Here is a 24848-nt window from a genome sequence, read left to right on the forward strand (position 1 = left end):
TAACCTTTAATAAGATGTGTAGTAGAGGGGTTACAAGGACACTAAACTTCAGGAAGGCAAATTTCCAACGGTTGAGAAATGATCTTAGTGCAATAAACTGGGACGATATCCTGAGACCTAAAGCTACACAAAGCAAATGGGAGACATTTATTAACATCCTGAATAGGACCTGTGCACAATATATACCCTTTGGGAATAAACATGCTAGAAATAGGAGGAAACCACTATGGCTAAATAGAGCTGCAAGGGGCGCAATAAGTGACAAAAAGAAAGCATTTAGAGAACTAAAGCAAGTAGGTAGTGATGATGAGGCATTAAATAAATGTAGAAAATTAAATAAATTATGTAAAAAAAACAAATCAAAGCAGCAAAGATTGAGGCAGAGAGAATCATTGCCAGAGAAAGTAAAAATAACCCCAAAATATTCTTTTACTACATAAATAGTAAAAAACTAAAAAATGATAGTGTTGGCCCCCTTAAAAATAGTCTGGGTGAAATGGTGGATGAGGAAAAAGCCAATATGCTAAATTTTTTTTCAACCGTATTTACACAAGAAAATCGGATGACAGAAAACATGATTAGTGATAACAAAAATTCTCCATTAAATGTCACTTGCTTAACCCAGCAGGAAGTACGGCGGCATCTAAAAATCACTAAAGTTGACATCCCTGGGCCTGGATGGGATACACCTGCGAGTACTGCAGGAATTAAGTAATGTCATAGATAGACCATTATTTTTAATCTTTAGAGATTCCATAATAACAGGGTCTGTACCACAGGACTGGCGTATAGCAAATGTGGTGCCAATATTCAAAAAGGGGACAAAAACTGAACTTGGAAATTATAAGTCAGTAAGCTTAACCTCTACTGTGGATAAAATCCTGGAGGGTTTCCTAAGAGATGCTATAATAGAGTATCTGAAGAATAACCTCATGACCCAATATCAACATGGGTTTACGAGGGACCGTTCCTGTCAAACTAATCTGATCAGTTTTTATGAGGAGGCAAGTTCTGGACTGGACAAAGGAAATGCAGTGGATGTTGTGTATATGGACTTTTCAAAAGCTTTTGATACGGTTCCACACAAAAGGTTGATACATAAAATGAGAACAATGGGGATAGGGGAAAATATATGTATGTGGGTTAAGAATTGGCTCAGTGATAGGAACAAAGGGTGGTTATTAATGGAAAACACTCAGACTGGGTCTCAGTTAACAGTGGGGTAACACAGGGGTCAGTATTGGGCCCCCTTCTTTTTAACATATTTATTAATGACCTTGTAGGGGGCATACAGAGTAATATTTCAATATTTGCAGATGACACTGAACTCTGCAGGGTAATCAATACAGAGGAGGACAATTTTATATTACAGGAGGATCTATGTAAACTAGAAGCTTGGGCTGATAAATGGCAAATGAGCTTTAATGGGGATAAATGTAAGGTAATGCACTTGGGCAGAGGAAATAAAATGTATAATTTTATGCTTAATTGTAAAACACTGGGCAAAACTGTAACTGAAAAAGACCTTGGGTGTATTGGTGGACGACAAACTCACGTTCAGTGGCCAGTATCAGGCTGCTGCTGCAAAGGCAAATAAAATAATGGGATGCATTAAAAGAGGCATAGATGCTCATGAGGAGAACATAATTTTACCTCTATACAAGTCATTAGTGCGGCCACACTTAGAATACTGTGTACAGTTCTGGTCTCCGGTGTATAAGAAAGACATAGCTGAACGAGAGCGGGTCCAGAGAAGAGCGACCAAGGTTATTAGAGGACTGGGGGGTCTGCAATACCAAGACAGGTTATTACACTTGGGGTTATTTACTGTGGAAAAAAGAAGGCTTAGGGGTGATCTTATTACTATGTACAAGTATATAAGGGGACAGTACAAACACCTTTCTACTGATCTTTTTACTCTGAGGCCAGAGACGGGGACAAGGGGGCATCTTCTACGTCTGGAGGAAAGAAGGTTTAATTATAATCACAGACGGGGATTCTTTACTGTAAGAGCAGTGAGACTATGGAACTCTCTGCATCATGATGTTGTAATGAGTGATTCACTACTAAAATTTAAGAAGGGCATGGATGCCTTTCTTGAAAAGTATAACATTACAGGTTATATATACTAGATTCCTTGATAGGGCGTTGATCCAGGGAACTAGTCTGATTGTTGTATGGAGTCGGGAAGGAATTTTTTTCCCCAATGTGGAGCTTAGTGTTTGCCACATGTTTTTTTTTTGCCTTCCTCTGGATCAACATGTTAGGCTATGGGTTGAACTAGATGGACTTAGTCTTCCTTCAACCTTAAAAACTATGTTACTATGTTCTACACTAGATTTTTCTTGTACGGCACATTGGATCTTTTTATTTTGTAGAATTTTTATTGTGGAATATGCAAATAGCCTCTTCAAAGTAAAAGAATGGGGATTCTAGTGCCACCCATTGTGAAACAAGCACTACTTCCATATGAAGAATTAAAGGGAACAGCTGTTTTACATATGGTCTGCAGCAGAACTATTAAAATGAAGACCATCCCTTTTACGTTGAAGCTGGCAAAACATTTGTCTGGTTGCATGGGTCTGCTTTTAGAAGTTTCTGGGACTGACTATGATGGGGGAAAAGAGAACCAGATATGCATTTCACGCATTCCCCCAGCAGCTGCGGAAATTTAGTATTACATGCTGGAAATTCAGATGTGTGGAAGACCATGACCTACAACATTACTCCTCCGCCTGAGCAATTCTACGAGTTGCTCTCCGCTCTTATGAATAAACCTCTGTAGGGAAACCTTCAGGGATTGAACAAAATGTATTAAAAACATACATCTTTGTGCACAAGTTATGCAATCTCGTATGTTTTCATGTTTCCACAATTTTAATACAGGTTATTGCAAAAAGTGTTATGTTCCTCCCTCTAATACAAAGAGATGTAGGTCACTGTAATTGATAATCTTAATAGTTATTTCCAAATGCACCCCTGGGGCAAACAAGGACTTGCAGCATCTGGTGTTGGTTCCTGGGATTAGAAACCAGGCTGATGATGATTTACACATGAGTTTCATAGTTGACTGCCATCTACCCTTAGGCTTCATTCACACATCTAAAAGGACAAAACCTAAGATAGAAACAAAATTAGCATTTACCCTGCTGTAAGTAAAAAGCAGTAGTACATAAAAATAACATGGCGTACTTAGTAAACCGTCCTGATTGGGGTACACCTTGTCGTGGTGGGATGGCTTTTACACTTTTATCAAAAGCAGCATTTACCTAAGTACCATATGTTATTTATGGTATATGCCTCATTGCTTTTACTTACAGCAGGGTATATGTTCATTTTATTTCTTAAGTTTTGTCTGTTAAATAGCCAGTGTGAACATGCTCTTATACTTTGGCTCATTTCTTTGGATTTACACTCGCACATCTGTGTTAAATATCTGTGTAATGCACTTTTTTTTTTTTAAATCGGATGGCGCTTGGAACCAGAATATTGTGGATCTATACATACATTTTATACATCCGTGAAAAACTTGAATCCAAGTGTTAGGCTCCGAGTCTTCCGGATCTATTCTGATCCGATTTTGAGAACCCGAATAGGACATAATGGGTTAGTGTGCTGCACTAATAATGGGTTAGCCAAATCCCAGATTCTGAGGCAACATTTTAGATTTAATGCAATAAAGAATTTAACTGTCTATGCTTTTAAATACACTTTAAAGTATACAGAAAAATTTATACAAAAAACATTATTACCAATACCATAATACTTCCATATCATGACCACTACATAATAAATATAACTATACTTCTACCATGCAAAGACCAATATTACCAATAACACCACTATACACCTACTGCAGCTGCATACCCCTCCTCCCAGTCTTTATTCTGGTACATACACAGATAAGAGAAAGATATCAAGATTCTTCAAATATTTTAGAACATTTTGTTCTAAATTTACTGATTTATGCAAATAAACAGTGCAATAAAATATATCATCATCCCCTTAAAATATATTGACTTCAATTTTGCTGGAATGGAACATTAGGGCTATTTCTCAGTTTATTATTAACTGGCCTGTGTCTTGGGACGTGTGCCTCGCTTCTTAGCTAGTTTACTTTGGCTGTAGAAAGGACTTAAAATGTAACTTAACCTCTTACACAATGCTAGGCAAATATAAAGAACATTGATTATACGCTGTCTAGCTATTGTTACGGTGCTGAATACGAATTAGCAGAAATAAGGAAAAAATGACTGACTTCATAGGTGTCTGTACACACAGCTTTTGGCTGACACATATGCAATCTCTCCGGCTTGGCCCATACACAAGTCTGCTCGGGTTCGGTGAATATCGCTCCTTCAGTGCAGATTCTGTTTACGCCTTTGCTTAACATATGAGGTTAAAAATAAAAAATTGCTAACATTTACTGTATTGTTCTCATTAGTTTATTTTAAGGCCAACGTGTGCCAATTACTTGTTTTCTCCAACATCTGTGGTTTAGTCAGAAGAACCCCCCCATATATTAGTTTGTCCACAAATTCTGACAAAATGAATCTGTGGTTGTGGCTCTAATCTGGATTGATATTGATAACTCAGCTTTTACTTTCATGAGCATAAAATGAGGCAGCCACATTGCTTGATGGAGAGCCATCTTTGTTTCCGAGCCCATTTGTTTTCCCATCTAGAGAAGTACTTGGCGAATGCTCCCTTTTCATAAGCTCTAATGTGCAGGTTCGGCTAAGTGCAAGAGCATATATATGATGTATGTGTATATATGCATAGATATAAATGAATTTTTATATATTTGTATAATGTAATATTTTACTACATTTATGTTTCTGATCTATAATAGCTTTTAGATTTAGTGTGTGTGTGTGTGTGTGTGTGATATATACACTGCTCAAAAAAAATAAAGGGAACACTCAAATAACACATCCTAGATCTGAATGAATGAAATATTCTCATTGAATACTTTGTTCTGTACAAAGTTGAATGTGCTGACAACAAAATCACACAAAAATCATCAATGGAAATCAAATTTATTAACCAATGGAGGCCTGGATTTGGAGTCACCCCCAAAATTAAAGTAGAAAAACACACTACAGGCTGATCCAACTTTGATGTAATGTCCTTAAAACAAGTCAAAATGAGGCTCAGTATTGTGTGTGGCCTCCACGTGCCTGTATGACCTCCCTACAATGCCTGGGCATGCTCCTGATGAGGTTGCTTATGGTCTCCTGTGGGATCTCCTCCCAGACCTGGACTAAAGCATCCGCCAACTCCTAGACAGTCTGTGGTGCAACGTGACGTTGGTGGATGGAGCGAGACATGATGTCCCAGATGTGCTCAATCGGATTCAGGTCTGGGGAACGGGCGGGCCAGTCCATAGCTTCAATGTCTTCATCTTGCAGGAACTGCTGACACACTCCAGCCACATGAGGTCAGGCATTGTCCTGTATTAGGAGGAACCCAGGGCCAATCGCACCAGCATATGGTCTCACAAGGGGTCTGAGGATCTCTTCTCTGTACCTAATGGCAGTCAGGCTACCTCTGGCGAGCACATGGAGGGCTGTGCGGCCCTCCAAAGAAATGCCACCCCATACCATTACTGACCCACTGCCAAGCCGGTCATGCTGAAGGATGTTGGCGGCAGCAGATCGCTATCCACAGTGTCTCCAGACTGTCACATCTGGCACATGTGCTCAGTGTAAACCTGCTTTCATCTGTGAAGAGCACAGGGCACCAGTGGCGACTTTGCCAATCCTGGTGTTCTGTGGCAAATGCCAAGCGTCCTGTACGGTGTTGGGCTGTGAGCACAACCCCCATCTATGGAAGTCGGGCCCTCATACCACCCTCATGGAGTCGTTTTCTAACCGTTTGTGCAGACACATGCACATTTGTGGCCTGCTGGAGGTCATTTTGCAGGGCTCTGGCAGTGTTCCTCCTTGCACAAAGGTGGAGGTAGCGGTCCTGCTGCTGGGTTGTTTCCCTCCTACGGTCCCCTCCACGTCTTCTGGTGTACTGGCCTGTCTCCTGGTAGCGCCTCCAGCCTCTGGACACTACGCTGACAGACACAACAAACCTTCTTGCCACAGCTTGCATTGATGTGCCATCCTGGATGAGCTGCACTACCTGAGCAACTTCTGTGGGTTGTAGAGTCCGTCCCATGCTACCACGAGTGTGAAAGCACAACCAACATTCAAAAGTGACCTAAACATCAGCCAGAAAGCATTGGTACTGAGATGTGGTCTATGGTCCCCACCTGCAGAACCACTCCTTTATTGAGGGTGTCTTGATAATTGCCAATAATTTCCATCTATTGTCTATTCCATTTGCACAACAGCATGTGAAATTGATTGTCAATCAGTGTTGCTTCCTAAGTGGACAGTTTGATTTCACAGAAGTTTGATTTACTTGGAGTTATATTCTGTTGTTTGTGTTCCCTTTATTTTTTTGAGCAGTGTGTGTGTGTGTGTGTGTGTGTGTGTGTGTGTGTGTGTATATATTATATGAGAGTAAAATTTTTAACCTATAATATTAGATTGGGAGGATTGGTACTAGAAAAGGCTCAAACATCCAAATTCTTCTATTTTCAATACTATTGAAATAGCTTTTTTATACTTGGAATATCAGATTTTCTCTTTGCAGGAAGGAAACTTGGATGATAAATTTGACAATGAACGTATTTCTGTCTTTTTCAGGATGCCAGACAGAAGTTCCGCTCTGTGCTGACAGAGGCCACTCTGAAACTGGATGAAATGGTGAAAAAAATCGGAAAATCTGTGGAAGATTCCAAACCTTATTGGGAAGCCAGGAAAGTGGCCAGACAAGTATGTATTTGATCGTGCAGAGTTCTGCTTCGTAGCTGGAAAATGTTTCAAGGGAACCTGTCAGATCCCATAACTAGTCAAAACAGACTCTGTAGGGGTACATATGCCAATATCTATTGATGTCTTAAGAGGCACCGTGATGCTGCTGAGATTTTTTTCATTACACCTCCCTGAGTGTGATTGACAACCTTGATGTCATCCCCATTACAGTAGGACTGCCAGCTCATTGCTCACATACGCTGCATACTGCCAGTCCCAGCAAGACTGGGATAGCATCGAGGCTTAGGGAGATGTGATTTTAATATCCGAGGCAGGACTAGTCCTAGGAAAGATTCCCTGCCGGACTAGTAAAGCTACATTGTCATATGTGACACTGCAGATTAAAACTGAATCTTCTACTATAACATCATTATTGTGCCACTTTAAGTCATTTTTCCAATACAGGATTTGGCATATGTACCACTATAGTAGTGGTTTTGAATAGTTATGAACCCTGAGGTGTTCCCTTAGAATTTTTTTTTCATAAAGTATTGTATTCATAAGAAAATACAATAGTGTGGACACTGTTAGAGGTATTAGACACTCACAAGCACACATTTCTGAAAAAAATTTGGTTGAAAGTATTGCTAGCCATGCATTTTGTACAGAAAGTCTTAACCCTAAAATATGAGGGTCATATAGCTGCTAAAAATGGTTACGGGATACTCTTAAAAAAGAATTTTAGATTTTCAAACTTTTGCCTCTAGCACTAGAAGATTCTTGTTTTACTTCAATGCCTTTGAGCAGAATTAAGAGGATGGCATGTAAAATGGAACAGATCTGCTTCTTGGGAAACTTTACTGTGTTATTTAAGGTCACAAATCTTCAAGAGAATGCAGTATAAAATAAAATTACTGGATTTTTCAGAGTTTCATTTCCTATATATGTACAGTGTGAAATGAAGCTATAGAACAGTAAGGCACTGCATATTTTCAGCATAAATTCTGATGTAGTAGAAATGACCACCTACCTACACAGGATAGGGGAATGTTCTAGAGCAGTGGTCCCCAACCTTTCTTACTTTGAGAGTCACAGTAAGCGCATTCTGCGAGACTTCTACCACTTACACCATAGTGTGACACCAAGAGCCCAACCCCCCCCCCCAGTCTTGATATAATGTCAGCCAAAGCTTCCCCACAAAAATCATACCAAGCTATCTGACAGTATTCTCTCCACCAGTACACACATCCAGATCTGCTCTTTTGGACAGCGCTACTCACAAAAGTCCAACACCTGAAGACCACCTCTTCTTGTCTTGGTTGTTTGCTAAACCTCGTGGTAATGCACCAAGCTGGCTGGCCACCCCCAGCCTCACAACATTGGCTCTCGAGCTACAGGGCCGCCATCAGGGCATTACTGCCCTTACTGCCGTATGGGGCCCGGTCGCCAGAAGCAAAAAGGTGGGGCCCTGCCAGCCTCACAACATTGGCCCTCGAGCTACATTGTGGCTCCCCAGTTACAGATTGGGGATCCCTGTTTTGGAGGAAATATTTTGTTATTTGGACTAAAGACATTGCTGGTAGAATGAAATGCTATAAAATGTTATAGTTTGTGTGTGTGTGTGTGTGTGTGTGTGTGTGTGTGTGTGTGTGTGTTAAAAAAAAAATGTATGTATACATATACAGTGTGTGTGTGTGTGTGTGTGTGTGTGTGTGTGTATATAGAATATACATCCTTCAGCCTAGATCAAAGCATCTAAATCCTCGAAAGTGTGATAGACATCCGTCAGTGGGGTTCCAGATAGGGCAGAGGTAGACCAAGTCAGAGGATGAAGTACTCTCATCCTATACCATTGTATGTATGCTTATGGATAGATTGAAGTAAACTTAAGGCCCCGTCACACTTAGCGACGCTGCAACGATCCCGACAACGATACGACCTGTCAGGGATCGTTGCTGCGTTGCTATGTGGTCGCTGGTGAGCTGTCAAACAGGCAGGCTCACCAACGATCAGGGGAGCAGCGACATCGTGGATAGAATCTTTCCACGATGTCCTGCTCCTCGTTACCAGCCTGCTGAAGCAGGAGCAGGCTGGTAACCATGATAAACATCGGGTTACTAGGGGCACACGCCCACCTAGTAACCTGTTGTTTATCATGGTTACCGCTCACTTTAGCCGGCTCGTAAGCATGATAAACAGCGGGTTACTAAGTGCGCATGTGCCCCTAGTAACCCGATGTTTATCATGGTTACCAGCCTGATCGCTGCTCCCGCTGGTCACACACAGCGATGTGTGCTGACCAGCGGGAGGGCAACGACCAAAAAAAGGTCCAGGACATTCTGCAGCGATTAGCGACCTGACAGCAGGGGCCTGATCGCTGCAAAGTGTCACACATAGCGACATCGCTGGTGAGGTCGCTGTTGCGTCACCAAAAGCGTGACACAGCAGCGATCTCGCTAGCGATCTCGCTATGTGAGACGAGGGCTTTAGCAGCAGGTCATAGGATCTGCTTGCTTAGGTCTGATTCTTTCTTGTGAACTGGAGATATCTGAAATGTCACATTGACTCAATTGGCTGGTGTTACAAAATCCAAAGTGTAAAAAGAAAAAAAAAAAAAATCTAAAGACAAGTATAAAATTACATGCAGTGACTTAAAGGGGGATTTCAATTAGATAACTATGGCATACCTATGGAAGCCACGGTTTCTTATCCTGACAATCCCAACAGTCTGAAGTGGGCTTTATCAGAGAAAATCCCTTGGGATTGTACTGCCTGTTAATGGAGTAAAGCGCTGATTAGGTAAGAATGGGTATACGTAGGGTTTGACCCAGAAACTGATATTCAGCTGCCAGGGCAAAGTGCAGAAGTCAACACTAACTATTTGGTCTTTCCATAAACTTGGTATACTTGTCAAAAGTTCTAAAACTTGTGAAATGCTGCTAATTGTACTTAAGTAACCGTAGAAACATCTGACTTAAATATCTAAAATCACAGAAGAATCAAACTTTCTGAAAACCAAAATTTGTGTCAGTCTCTCTTGGTGATGATTGTACACCCTAAATGAAAGCCAGACACACCGCTGATTCTGATGGTACCGTCTGGCTAATATGTATGGAGGTCTCCCCACTATCTACCAGTAAAGATGATGCTGGGACGAGCAGAGCAGCTTGTCTTTGTGGTGGCTTCAGGAGAAATCTGTTGTCGGTTACCTAAAATTTATGGACAGCTCTACTTGCAGGTTGCCTTATGGCTTCTTAAAACCATAATCCAATAACAAGACCTTGTGAAAGCAGTTTGGTAGGTAGATAAGTCACCTAGATCTACTTGTAACCAACCTTCTACTCTGCATGAATGGAGAAACTAACAATATGTTGTGACTTGTGTTATCATATTATGTTCCGGATGATCTCAGTAGTTATTGTTCTTTTCACTGCCGAACTGGGAGTATGATCTAAAATAATAATTGTGATCTACACAAGCCTTGTTTTCTTAGGTTAGCTGAGAAGCCATGATATAATTCCACTTATTGTAATTCACATCCTCCTCTAATAAAACACTAGTGATGTCGCAGACAGCTGGCTTCTCTGAACAATCAAGAAGAGGGACGTAAAATAGGTCATGATTACGTAGGGCATTAGGCACTAATTAATTTACTCACTTATATAGCGCCATTAATTACACAGAGCTTTACAGACATTATCAGCACTGTCCCCATTGGGGCTCACAATCTGTATTCCATAGTATGTCTTTGTAATGTGGGAAGAACCCGGAGGACCCAGAGGAAACCCACACAAACACGAGGAAAACATACAAACTCCTTGCAGATGTTGTCTTTGGTGAGGTTTGATCCCAGGGCTGCAAGGCTGTAGTTCTAACCACTGAGCCACCGTGCTGCCTCTGTTTGATGGGCTTATATTACTTTTGGTAGAGACTATTCTTAGGTTTTTGTAAAATTGTAGAAGGAAATCAGCAAAGTAGCTCATACCTGCTTGGGGAAAGGTATTTGGTTGATAGAATAATCTAACAGGTGCTGTGGATCCTCGCCTCTCCTTACAGCCGTTCACTGTGCTGATTCAGGAAAGGTGTACCTGTGTGTGTCTCACCATCAAGGCCTGAGGGCTATGGACTTTGCTGCGCATGATATATGTACTGAATAAATACACATATTCTATATAGAAATATATTAATAAAAATATGTACAGTTGTGCCTATATAACCCATATTTTCCCCATTTTGCATACATCACGCCAAAGGTTACACTACTTATTTTATTTATCCTACAGTTTCCATTGGGACCATCCTGCAGTAGTTTCAGTGCTCATAGTTGATCATGCCCGGTGCATCTCTCTCAGCTGGGACATGTCTGGAATAGAGATTATACTGTGCAGGATATATAGGGGGCTGGAGGATAGATATACTGCAGGTTGTATACATGGGGTCAGATGAGAGACCTACAGCAGGATGGTGCTCTGTATACAGGAGACAGAAAGGATAGATGTATTACAAGATAGGGCTCTTTATAGAGGGGCTGAGATTAGTTGAGCTGTGTTTGTTGCCTGGTATTGAGACCAGTGAAATGTAACTGGTTGCTGTATTGAGGCATGTGACAGAGTGTTATCTGCTGTATGCATCAGTAGAGTGGCATTTGCAGGTTCATGCAACTGATCTGCTGGCAGCAGGCAACAAGCACAGCTCTACACTACAGTTGTGGAGGATTGCAGGAGAGTTGAGATGCGCTAGAACCAGCTAATGTAAAACCACACTGCAGCTATACTGATGTAGATGGCAGAAGAGAAAACCATCCAGACAGGAGCAGAGAGTGCACAGAAGCATAAGGTGAATGCTACACATAGAGTGATGATAACCCTGGGAGATGGCACAAGTCGGGTGCACACATGTGGAGAGGATTCTGTAGCGCACAGGCGAAGCAAGTGCTGCTGGGAAATGTAGTTTTAGTAGAAAAGACTAGAAATAACTATTCAGCTATGTAAAGCTGGATGCTGTGAGGGGCAGATAAAGATTCAAATGGATACAAAGGTAGAAAAAGAAAATGCTCTATTGTACTTTAATCTATATATTAACAGTAAGTATGAATTTACTGTGCTTTGTGACAAATAGTGTGTTTTTGGGACTAACCCGTTAAGTACAAAGTAAGATTATAAACAGAATAAGGAGGAAAGCTGAAATGATAGCATGTGAGTTTTATCCTTTACCCCATAATGCATCCAAAACATTAAGGGAGTTTATTTTGATGGACAGTGGTTGCCCTAGTATGTAATGTAAATGTAACTGCAATGTATTTGTTTTTGAAAACAGGGTTTACAAATGTATGTCTTTTTGTTTTTGATGATGGTTATAGGGGATGGGAGGGCACAGCATATTGATGACCTATCTGCTGGAGAGATCATCAATATCAGATCGGTGGAGGTCCAACACCCCACCAGTCAGTTGTTTACTCCGGAGACCGGAGACCACAAAATATAAACACTTTGAATAGAGCTGCATAGTACAGTCCCATTCAATGTGTAGTGGCTACTGCTGGGTGCTGCAGAATAGCTCCTATTCTTTGACGATCCTTTTTAAATTAACATGGCTTCCTGTATTTGCTTTCTAAGTCTTCTCTACAAAAATTCTGCGTGGGCTTTAGGACTAAGCATCTAGGCATGAAATTTTTCCTAACAATGAGTAAATGATCCTGATTAAAGATAACATAAATTGAATATTGCTTTGATTGCCACATTTACTTTTTCTTGCTACTGTGAACCTAACGTTTGTTGTATCGCAGAATGTAAAAGCACAATACATTACATGCACTCATGTGACTGTTTTTCTTGTGCAGTGTTACATTGAGACTATTCTATATTCACACTGCAGTCTTTTACACCTCAAACTGTAACACGGGGGAGGGGTGTGTGTCGTCTAATGAAGCACAAGATTAATTTTAATGCAGCACGTTCCTGTTATTTTTAGCAGATCAGCTACTTCCTTTTTTTTATAACATCTGAGAGACCCATTACGCTGGATTTGGAGCTGGCTTCATCGTGACATTATGCATGTCCTCCTCTGATATTGGCACATTTTTCTGGGTTTATTCAGATTACCGTATATTGTGTTTAATAACTGACAATTGGGGTGAGGAACACAAATGATCTCTGCACATCCTTCTATGTGTAGAACATGAATATTTCTTGAATTTATTGACTTCTACATATAAAATATAAATTTTAATTTAGAAAATCTAGAGAGGATGAGATCTGTCAGCCCTATAGAAGGGATATTCTGATCCGGAATCTTCTATCAAAGTGAGCCCAGAAATGGCTTTATTGACAAAAAAAAAAAAGCTGTCAAATAGCGTTTGTGTTTTGAAAGGGCCCTGCTACATACACGTGGAATTAAAGGGAATCTGTCACCAGGTTTTTGCTACCTCATCTGAGAACAGCACTATATAGGAAAAGAGACCCCAATTCAAACAATATATCACTTAGATTACTGGGTGCAACAGTTGTGATACAATCAGAGTTTTTAGATATAGCATGTAGCAGAGCTCAGAAAGCTAACCCCATCCACCCCATGATTATCAGCTTTCATTGTATTATTGACAGTAAACTGCTAATGAGTGCTGGGTGTGTAGTTGGACAAGGATGCATGTGGGCATTTAGTCCAGCAGTGATAATCTACTGCTGATAAAACACTCATTGTATTGAAACAGTACACTGCCTAATAAGTGACAACTCTGAAATCAATCTCCCAGCCCCTACCTCATGCTGCTGACAGTTTCCCTTTAAATAGTATCCTACAAAATATGGCCTAAGCCACAGAGCTTACTTGTGACAAACTATGTACTGTTAACGTGAAGTAATTATCCCCCTCTAGTCCTCCTTGGTTAGACCTCATCTGGAATACTGTGTCCAGTTTTGGGAATTAAATTTTAAGACATCGAAAAACTGAGGCACGTTCAGAGAAGAGCTACCAGCAAACTGCAAACTATGTCCTACAAGGAATGGGTAAAGGATTTGGGAATGGTTGGCTTTCAAAAAAGACCAAGAGGAGACTTAATAGCTGTCTACAAATATCTGAAGGGATGTCAGTGTAGAGGGATTGTCCTTATTCTCATTTGCACATGAAAACATGATGATCTGGAATGAAACTGAAAGGGAGAAGATACAGATTAGATATTAGAAAAAACTTTTTGACAGTGAGGGTGATCAATGAGTGGAACAGGCTGCCACGAGAGGTGGTGAGTTCCCCTTCAATGGAAGTCTTCAAACGGAGGCTGGACAGACATCTGTCTGAGATGGTTTAGTGAATCCTGCATTGAGCAGGGGGTTGGACCAGATTACCCTGGAGGTCCCCTCCAACTCTAACATTCTATGAACGTAGTTACCAAAAAATGAATGTATAAACCTATAGAAATGACTACAGCAAACAATATGTAATACCAATAATCACTCTTTATTGTAGATGTCAAACATAATCCAAATGTAGTGATTACTAAGCTTCCTTTTGTGGCACATATATCCTTATACTCCTTTCATCTTTTTTATGGCTCTCCATACACTAATCACAAAAAGATAGGGATATTTGGTTTTTGGGCAAAATTTATGGAAAAAGTAAGTTCACGCTACAGTGATATTTTATTATGAAAGTAGGACATTTAAGTTGAAGCATGCAATGTTGATTTCCTCATCTCAAACAATTTATTGAAACAAAAGCCAACAGTGATGGGTATACTCCAACAGAAAATGTCAATGTCTCAATAACTTGTCATGTGGTCTTGAGCATCAATTACAGCTTAACAACATCTCATGCAGTTCAACAGTTAATATTGTCTGAGGCATGGCATCCCACTTTTCTTGAAGGAGCGGCCCTCAGGTCATTGAGGTTCTGGGGTACAGACCTACAAGCCTCTACACAGCGGCTCAGCTGCTCCCATAGGTTTTCTATGTGAATCAGGTCTGGAGAAAATGCAGGCCGCTCCATTTGAGGTACCCCAGTCCTTAGCAGCCGTTCCCTAATGATGCAACCTCGATGAGCTGGAGCCTTGTCATCCATGAAGATGAAATTAGGCCTGTGTTATTTGCAAAGGCACAATGACTGGATTAATGATGTTGTTCAAGTAGCAGGGGCTTGACACTGCCATTCACAAAGAATAGGGCAGTTCTGTATTGACTAGACACACCTGCCCACACTGTAACACCACCACCACTGGTGACCAGGGCTGTGGAGTTGGAGTCTGTATAAAATGGACCGACTCCTAAAATATACATGGTGGGCCATTTATATGGATACACCTAAATTAAATGGGAATGGTTGGTGATATCAACTTCCTGTTTGTGGCACATTAGTATACGGGAGGGGGAAAACGTTTCCAGATGGGTGGTGACCATGGCGGCCATTTTGAAGTCGGCCATTTTTGATCCAACTTTATTTTTTTCAATGGGAAGAGGGTCATGTGACACATCAAACCTATTGAGAATTTCATAAGAAAAACAATGGTGTGCTTTGTTTTAAGGTAACTTTATTCTTTCATGAGTTTTTTACAAGTTTATGACCACTTATAAAATGTGTTCAAAGTGCTACCCATTGTGTTGGATTGTCAATGCAACCCTCTAATCCCACTCTTGACACACTGATAGCAACACCGCAGAAGAAATGCTAGCACAAGCTTCCAGTACCCGTTGTTTCAGATGCTGCACATCTCGTATCTTGATTGTATGGTGTGGTATATGGGGTACAAAGATTGTGAGGCCATTCTTCATCAGTGGAAACCTCAATGCCACTGGATATCTGAAATTACTACATGATGATGTGTTGCCCTCTTTATGCACTGAAGATTGCATGTTCCCTGAGGTTTTCTAACAAGATGGTGCACCACCACATTATGGGTGTCAGGTCAGAGCATTCTTACATGAACAGTTTCCTGGAAAGTGGATTGGTCGTCGTGGGCCAGTTGAATGGCCACCAAGGTCTCCCGATCTGACCCCCTTTTATCTTTGGGGTCATCTGAAGGCAATTGTCTATGCTGTGAAGATTCGAGATGTGCAGCATCTGAAACGACAGATACTGGAAGCCTGTGCTAGCATTTCTTCTGTGGTGGTGCTATAAGTGTGTCAAGAGTGGGAGAAGAGGGTTGCATTGACAATCCAACACAATGGGCCACACTTTGAACACATTTTATAAGTGGTCATAAACTTGTAAATAACTCATGAAAGAATAAAGTTACGTTAAAACCAAGCACACCATTGTTTTTCTTCTCAAATTCTCAATAAGTTTGTGTCACATGACCCTCTTCCCATTGAAAAAAAATAAAGTTGGATTCAAAATGGCCGCCATGGTCACCACCCATCTGGAAAAGTTTTCCCCCTCCCATATACTAATGTTCCACAAACAGGAAGTTGATATCACCAACCATTCCCATTTAATTTAGGTGCACCCATATAAATGGCCCACCCTGTATAATAAATGGGGTACAGTAGTACAATGCAGTTTGGGGGGAATATTTTTTCATAACAATTTGGGAAAGTTATGAAATGTCTTATAAAAGTCTGTCCTATTCCTGATCTAAGGGTCTAGACTTTTAGATGAGATGAATCTGTGCTACAGTAAATTTATCACTTAAACATGAGCCTTGTATGAGGGAGTCGGAGTTGGAGTCGGTGTCATGGAAATTGAGGAGTCTGAGTCAGAGGATTTGCTTACCAACTCCACAGCCCTGCTTGTGACAAGCGGCTGATGCATAGCGCTCGCCTTGACGTCTCCAACATCATTGGCGGCCATCATTTCTGCTTAACGTGAATAGACTTTTGTAGCGCTGGTGTCCCTGCCCTCTGCTAGGCAGGGACGCTGCTCCCCTCACCGCTCTGCTGTCAGCGCGCGCTCCGTCCCGGCGTCCTCTCCCCGCTCTGCTGTCAGCGCGCGCTCCGTCCCGGCGTCCTCCTCCTGCTCTGCTGTCAGCGCGCGCTCCGTCCCGGCGTCCTCCTCCTGCTCTGCTCTCAGCGCGCGCTCCTTCCCGGCCCCTGTGCTTAGGGCGCGCGCGCGCGCGCGCTCCCTTCCTCTTAAAGGGGCCGCGCGCGCCGCCCTAAAGAGTCCCCGGCCAATGGCCGGAGGACTTCATCATATATAAGGCACCTCCTCCAAAATGGAGGTGCCCGAGCAATGTTGTTTGCACCTGTGTCTCACCTGTGCTTCAGCCCTCAGGTCCCGTTGCCAGTTACCTGCCAGTTACCTGCCAGTTTCCTGCCAGTTACCTGCCTGATTCCTGCCTGAATACCTGTTACCTGTCTGCCAGTCTGAGGTCCGACGGTCTGCCTTACTACTCCTGTCAGTCTGTCTAAAGGACCAGCCTGCCCGCTCACCTGGGAGCGCATATCACCTACCTGCCTGCTTGCCTGAGGTCCGACGGTCTGCCTTACTACTCCGGTCAGTCTGTCTATGGACCAGCTTGCCCGCTCACCTGGGAGCGCTTCTCCGTTATCTGCCTGCTTGCCAGCCCGGAGGCTCCGTTGTCACGTGCTGTGACCACCAGCTATCTCAGAGACTCTTGCCCGCTCACCTGGGAGCGCATCTCCGTTACCTGCCTGCTTGCCAGCCCGGAGGTCCCGTTGTCACGTGCGGTGACCACCAGCTATTCCAGAGACTCTTGCCCGCTCACCTGGGAGCGCTTCTCCGTTACCTACCTGCCTGCCAGCCCGGAGGTTCCGCCGTCACGTGCCGTGACCACCTGCTATTCCAGAGACTCTCGCTTGCTCACCTGGGAGCACACATCTACCATCTGCCTGCTAGCCTACCCGGAGGCTCTGCCATCACAGGTCGTACCTACCCCTTACCCAGAGACTGCCCTGATCACTTGCCGTAACTCCCTGTCCGTTCACCCAGAGACTGCCACCCGCTCCCTTACAAGGGCCGCCCCCTTGTATAGTAGCTCAGAGGTTCCGCCTCCCGGACCCGTTACAGTTTGCTCGGGCCATGGAACCCGGTGGCACCCAAGCTCCCTCGCTCTCGGACCTCTGTCTTGAACTGTCCCGTCAGAAGTCCCAACAGGAGGCCATCCTGGGTCATCTGCGGAATGTTAATACTCGCCTGAACACCCTGTCTGATCCTGCAACTACGGCCAGTACCATGGTATCCTTTTCCGGACCCCGGCTCTCTGCACCTCCTCGCTTCGGAGGCGACTCCGTCCTGGCTCGGGGCTTCATAAATCAGTGCACCCTGCATTTTGAACTATTGTCCCACCAGTTTAACTCCGACCGAGCCAAAATTGCATTCATCATGTCCCATCTCACCGGGGAGGCTCTGGCCTGGCTAAATCCTCTATGGGAGAGAGGAGACCCCCTGGTGTCCGACTTGCCTGCCTTTCTCACGGCTTTCCGGAAAGCCTTCGACGAACCCGGACGGAGGACCTCATCCGCATCATCTCTGCTACGCCTCCGTCAGGGAAGCCTCACCGTGGGTCAATATGCCATACGGTTCCGTACCCTTGCCTCGGAGCTGGCCTGGGATAACGAAGCTCTGGTATCCGTCTTCTGGGAGGGTCTGTCCGGCCGTATTAAAGATGAACTTGCTGGTCGGGACATTCCTACCACTCTCGATGACCTAATAACTCTTGCCACCCGGATTGACCTACGGTTCCAGGAACGTGCCAAAGAGGTCACCCGTGAAAAGGGGCTTCCACGTCTGGTTCCTACTTTTCTGAAACCCGTCACTCCTTCCGTTTCTCCCCAGGTACACTCTCCTGAGCCTATGCAGGTCGACCAGACCAAGATGGTCAAATCCCGTCAGGACTTTCGCCGTGCCGAGGGGAGCTGCTTCTACTGTGGCAGTAAGGAGCATCGGATCCGTGCCTGCCCGGAGAGGTCGGGAGAACGCCTGTGTCTAGGTTCGCTCAGAGGACTTGATCTAGACAAAAATAAATCCTCTCCATCCCTGCTGCTGTCTGTCTCAATCATCTGCGGGGAGAATCGTTATTCCGAACTAGCCCAACTTGACTCTGGAGCAGCCGGAAATCTTATTTCACTGTCCCTGGTGGAGAAATACTGCATCCCCACCAAACCTCTGGCTGTACCCTTGTCTGTTGTTGCCGTGGATGGGGGCCTCTTATCTCGCCCCATCCAATTCATCACCGAATCCATTACTCTGCAAGTGGGTATGCTGCATTCAGAGAGTATCTCCCTTCACGTTCTGCCTGGACTCTCTCACGCCCTCTTGCTAGGTCTGCCTTGGCTCCAGAGACATGCACCCGTGCTTGACTGGCAAACCGGAGAAGTCCTTCGCTGGGGACAAGACTGTCATAAAACCTGTCTGGTTCCCGTCCATTCCGTCCGTCCCTCTCCTATCCCAGCTAATCTACCTGGACTTCCGATTCCTTATTGGTCTTGTGCTGATGTCTTTGATATGGAGGAGGCAGAGACATTACCACCTCATAGACCATGTGACTGCCCCATCGATCCCGCCAGAGTAATGCAGGTGGCCCCCGTGAGTCTAAATTGTCTCCCTCCTGGTAAGACGTTCGTATCGGTACCTGATCGGGAGAGGATCCTACACTGGGGTCATTCGTCTAAACTAGCTGGCCACGCCGGTCAGAAAAAGACCCTCCAGCTTATTACCCGGCACTACTGGTGGCCTAACCTGCACAAGGATGTTATGGACTTTGTTTCTGCCTGTGTGTCCTGCGCCCGCAACAAGGTTCCGAGACACCTGTCGGCCGGCCGCCTTCTTCCTCTGCCAGCACCTGCTGCCCCCTGGCAGCATATAGCGATGGACTTCGTAACTGATCTGCCCGTCTCTGCCGGTTGTACGGTCATTTGGGTGGTCGCTGACCGCTTTTCCAAGATGGCTCACTTCATTCCCCTGCCAGGTCTTCCGTCTGCACCCGAGCTGGCTAGAGTCTTTATCCGCCACATCTTCCGTCTTCATGGCCTGCCCCGTCACATCGTGTCGGATCGAGGAGTACAGTTCACTTCTCGTTTCTGGAGAGCCACTTGTAAATTGCTAGACGTCACTCTGGACTTCTCCTCCGCTTACCACCCACAGTCTAATGGTCAAGTGGAGCGGATCAATCAGAACCTGACCAGTTACCTCCGGCACTTCGTTAATGCTCACCATTCTGACTGGGTGGATCTCCTGCCATGGGCCGAATTCTCGTACAACAATCACTAGAGCGAGTCTTCCTCCATATGGGAGAGTACCCGGTCCGCACTCCTTCTGTCATCCGAGCGTATGAAAAGGCACGCTGACAAAGGACGTCTGGATCCTCCTCAATTCCGTCCTGGGGATAAAGTCTGGCTCTCGTCCAAATATGTCCGGCTCAAGATCCCTTCCTATAAGTTGGGGCCTCGGTTCATCGGCCCACTGGAGGTTATCAGTCAGATCAACCCGGTGGCCTATAAATTGAAACTCCCGGCCAACTTACGGATCCCTAACTCCTTCCATGTATCTCTCCTCAAACCTGTGGTACTTAACTCTTTTTCTAAGTCTACAGGTACGCCTCTTGCTCCGGTTTCTGCTGAGGACGAGTTTGAGGTAGAGAACATTCTTGCCACCAAAAGGGTAAGAGGAAAGACCTTTTTCTTGGTAGATTGGAGGGGGTTTGGTCCTGAGGAGAGAACGTGGGAGCCCCGGGAGAATATCCATGCCCCTCTCATCCTAGCTAAATTTCTGTCTGGCCTAAAAAAGGGGGGGCCTAAAGGGGGGGGTACTGTAGCGCTGGCGTCCCTGCCCTCTGCTAGGCAGGGACGCTGCTCCCCTCACCGCTCTGCTGTCAGCGCGCGCTCCGTCCCGGCGTCCTCTCCCCGCTCTGCTGTCAGCGCGCGCTCCGTCCCGGCGTCCTCCTCCTGCTCTGCTGTCAGCGCGCGCTCCGTCCCGGCGTCCTCCTCCTGCTCTGCTCTCAGCGCGCGCTCCTTCCCGGCCCCTGTGCTTAGGGCGCGCGCGCTCCCTTCCTCTTAAAGGGGCCGCGCGCGCCGCCCTAAAGAGTCCCCGGCCAATGGCCGGAGGACTTCATCATATATAAGGCACCTCCTCCAAAATGGAGGTGCCCGAGCAATGTTGTTTGCACCTGTGTCTCACCTGTGCTTCAGCCCTCAGGTCCCGTTGCCAGTTACCTGCCAGTTTCCTGCCAGTTACCTGCCTGATTCCTGCCTGAATACCTGTTACCTGTCTGCCAGTCTGAGGTCCGACGGTCTGCCTTACTACTCCTGTCAGTCTGTCTAAAGGACCAGCCTGCCCGCTCACCTGGGAGCGCATATCACCTACCTGCCTGCTTGCCTGAGGTCCGACGGTCTGCCTTACTACTCCGGTCAGTCTGTCTATGGACCAGCTTGCCCGCTCACCTGGGAGCGCTTCTCCGTTATCTGCCTGCTTGCCAGCCCGGAGGCTCCGTTGTCACGTGCTGTGACCACCAGCTATCTCAGAGACTCTTGCCCGCTCACCTGGGAGCGCATCTCCGTTACCTGCCTGCTTGCCAGCCCGGAGGTCCCGTTGTCACGTGCGGTGACCACCAGCTATTCCAGAGACTCTTGCCCGCTCACCTAGGAGCGCTTCTCCGTTACCTACCTGCCTGCCAGCCCGGAGGTTCCGCCGTCACGTGCCGTGACCACCTGCTATTCCAGAGACTCTCGCTTGCTCACCTGGGAGCACACATCTACCATCTGCCTGCTAGCCTACCCGGAGGCTCTGCCATCACAGGTCGTACCTACCCCTTACCCAGAGACTGCCCTGATCACTTGCCGTAACTCCCTGTCCGTTCACCCAGAGACTGCCACCCGCTCCCTTACAAGGGCCGCCCCCTTGTATAGTAGCTCAGAGGTTCCGCCTACCGGACCCGTTACAACTTTCATCCGTGAACAAGCACTGAAGCCCACTGATCCCTCATCCAGCATACCATGCAAGACTATGATGCCCGTGCCTGGTGGTGTGGTCAGGTACCCTTGCAGGTGGTCGTCTAGCACGCAGACCACGCTGATGTAAAAGGTTTTGAATGGTCTGACGTGACACTTGTGTGCTCCTCACATCCCTTAAATGTGCCTAGAGTTGTGTGGCGTTCATCGTCTGGTTCCGAAGGGCATTGTTCACAGTGAAGCGCTCATCATTGTGGGATGTGTCCAAAGGACGTTCACTTCTCTGCCTTTCTGTGACTCTTCCAGTCTCTGTATCTGTTGCAACCTGCTGATGACGCTCTGTGATGCTCTAAACTCAGTGGCCACTTCCGTCTGAGAACGTCCTGCTTGAAGCCTCACAATGGCGAGGTACTGTTGAGCAATTGTTAGTTGTCGTTTTGATCTCAAGATGTCAGAATGTGTACAGCATGATGACTGTTACTGTGTAAATAGCAATTCTAATTGAACCCTGAAATGTATTGGCCGATTCATGGATCAAACACCTGTTGTGAATTTTGCTATTAAGTTCCTTGTTAGAGAACAGCAAGTTGTGCAAAAAGTACTGAGGCTGCGTGCCCAAAATCAATAATAGCGTTTTGGACGCAGCTTCCCTGCCCTGCGTCCAAAATGCTGCTTTCTACATTAGAAGCACCGTAGATGGGATTTATAGAAATCCCACGCCCACTGTGCTTCTATTTGAACTCATTGGTGGCGCGGGTTTATGAGCCATAAACACTAGTCTCCACAACAGAAATTTCCCCAGTAGAATATATAGGGTGCGGTAACTCCGCATTGTTCAATGATCACGTGCAGAATTACCTGCGTGATTAGAACGCAGCGGTTTGGAAGCCGCGAAAATACGCTGCTTCCAAAACGCTTCTATAGCCTGATGATGGGCGCTCAGCCTGAAACATTGGACATCGATGGTGCCGTCAACAAGGATTTGGATTTCTGGATCACGGAATGAATTACCTATATGATGGACTACTTGCTAGAGATGGGGTGCACCTTATGAAGACTGGAAAACATGTATTTGGAAGTCGCCTTGCTACACTCATCAGGAGAACTTTAAACTAGAACAATGTGGGAAGAGAAGCAAAAGGCCAGAAAAAGATATACAGCTGACAAATACTATTGAGATCTCTGCTACTGTAAGTGGAAAGGAAGAACAAAGACAAAAACATTTAAATAATAAAAATATGGGAGGAAGAGAAACCAATCACAAACTAAAATGTTTTTATACAAATGCACAAAGCATGGGCAACAAACAAGGAGAATTGGAACTACTAACGCAGGAAAAGGAATATGATGTCATTGGAATCACTGAAACTTGGTGGGACGATACACATGATTGGAATACAAGGTTAAAAGGATACAACTTATTTGCAAGAAACAGACTTGATAAACGAGGAGGAGGTGTCACATTGTATGTTAGAAAAGCGTATATCTGCACAGGGATTGAAGCTTCAGAGACTGGGAGTTCTGTGGAAACTGTTTGGGTAAGAATGCAAGGAGAGAACAATGGAAAGGACACCATTGTAGGCATTTACTACAGGCCACCTGGGCAAGCTGAAGATATGGATGAACTCTTTATGTATCAAATGACCAAGTTCTCCAAAAAATATGACTTGGTGGTCATGAGAGATTTCAACTATCCAGACATTTGTTGGGAATCTCTCTCAAGTAAAGCTAACAGGTCAAGCAAATTCTTATCCTCTCTTGCTGACAACTTTATCTTCCAAAAGGTAGGGAAGAAAACAAGGGGATCTGCTACTTTGGATCTAATCCTTATAAACAGAGAGGAAATGGTTGAGGAGGTAAAAGTGACTGGAACCCTGGGAGGCAGCGATCATGCTATTATAGAATTTTGGATAACTAGAGGAGGAAGACATGTGAAGACTCAAACTTCAAGGTTAGATTTCAGAAAGGCAGATTTTAAGCGACTCAGAAAGAGAATAGGAGGGATCCAATGGCTGGATGTCCTTAAGGACAAAAATGTCCAGGAAGGATGGGAAATTTTTAAAAATGAGATTCTCAAAGCACAATAGTTAACAATCCTGAAAAGTAGGAAGAATAGGAAGCATTTAAGGAAACCAGGATGGATGAACACAGAACTTAAACACATGCTAAAAATAAAGAAATGTTTATCCAATGGAAAGAGGGAGGCATATCTAAAGAAGATTATAATGCAGTCTGCAGATCCTGTAGGGCACGTATCAGGTTAGCTAAAGCTGACAATGAAGTAAGGCTTGCAGGAGATGTCAAAAGCAATAAAAAAGGATTTTGGGGGTATGTCAAAAGTAAAAGAAAAGTCAAAGATGCTATAGGATTTTTACAGGATGAAAATGGTGAAATGGTAAGAAAGGATGTTGAGAAGGCTGAACTTTTTAATTCCTATTTTGCATCTGTTTTCTCTCAGAAAGAAAATGTAACATCAACTGATCTTCACTGTCCTATTAAAGGAATAGAAAAATCCAAGTTACCTGTAAACAGATTGTGAGGGAATATTTAGCTAACATAAATGAGTTCAAGTCTCCAGGTCCAGATGAATTACACCCCAGAGTACTGAAGGAGATCGTAGAAGAAATTTTAGAACCACTCTCCATAATCTTTGAAAATTCTTGGAGAACAGGAGAAGTCCCAGAAGACTGGAGAAGAGCAAATGTTGTTCCTATCTTCAAAAAGGGGAAGAAGGACCCAGGGAACTATAGGTCGGTGAGTCTGACTTCTATACCAGGAAAGATCTTTGCACAAATTATTAAACAACATGTATGTAAGTACATGGATAAGAATGAAGTGATTAACCAGAGTCAGCATGGGTTTGTAACTAACAAGTCATGTCAGACTAACTTAATTTCCTTCTATGACAGAATCACTGACTGGGTGGATCAGGGAAATGCTGTAGATATAGTATATTTTGACTTTAGCAAAGCATTTGACAAAGTATCTCACACCATCCTTATTGAAAAAATTACCAAGTATGGAATGGACAAGGCAACTGTTAGGTGGATTCATAACTGGCTTAGTGATCGGACTCAAATAGTGGTCGTAAATGGCTTCACATCCAGTTGGATGAATGTCTCAAGTGGGGTACCACGGGGGTCTGTCCTGGGACATGTATTGTTCAACATCTTTATTAATGATTTAGATGAAGGAATTGAGGGTAAAC

General features: G+C 44.4%; 1 protein-coding gene across 2 annotated transcripts in view; it reads left to right on the forward strand.

The window, feature by feature from the left end:
* The window catches only part of SH3BP5 (SH3 domain binding protein 5), a 108871-nt gene that overhangs the window by 58489 nt on the left and 25534 nt on the right, over nucleotides 1–24848 (forward strand). For both annotated transcript variants that reach the window (XM_073678071.1, XM_073678070.1), the window contains exon 3: nucleotides 6702–6830. In XM_073678071.1, coding sequence (XP_073534172.1) covers nucleotides 6702–6830 — 129 coding nt within the window. The remainder of the gene's footprint in view (nucleotides 1–6701; nucleotides 6831–24848) is intronic.

This window comes from Phyllobates terribilis, unplaced genomic scaffold (genome assembly GCF_046119375.1).
Source record: "Phyllobates terribilis strain yellow unplaced genomic scaffold, ASM4611937v1 Scaffold_4__5_contigs__length_816908805, whole genome shotgun sequence".
NCBI classification, from domain to species: domain Eukaryota; kingdom Metazoa; phylum Chordata; class Amphibia; order Anura; family Dendrobatidae; genus Phyllobates; species Phyllobates terribilis.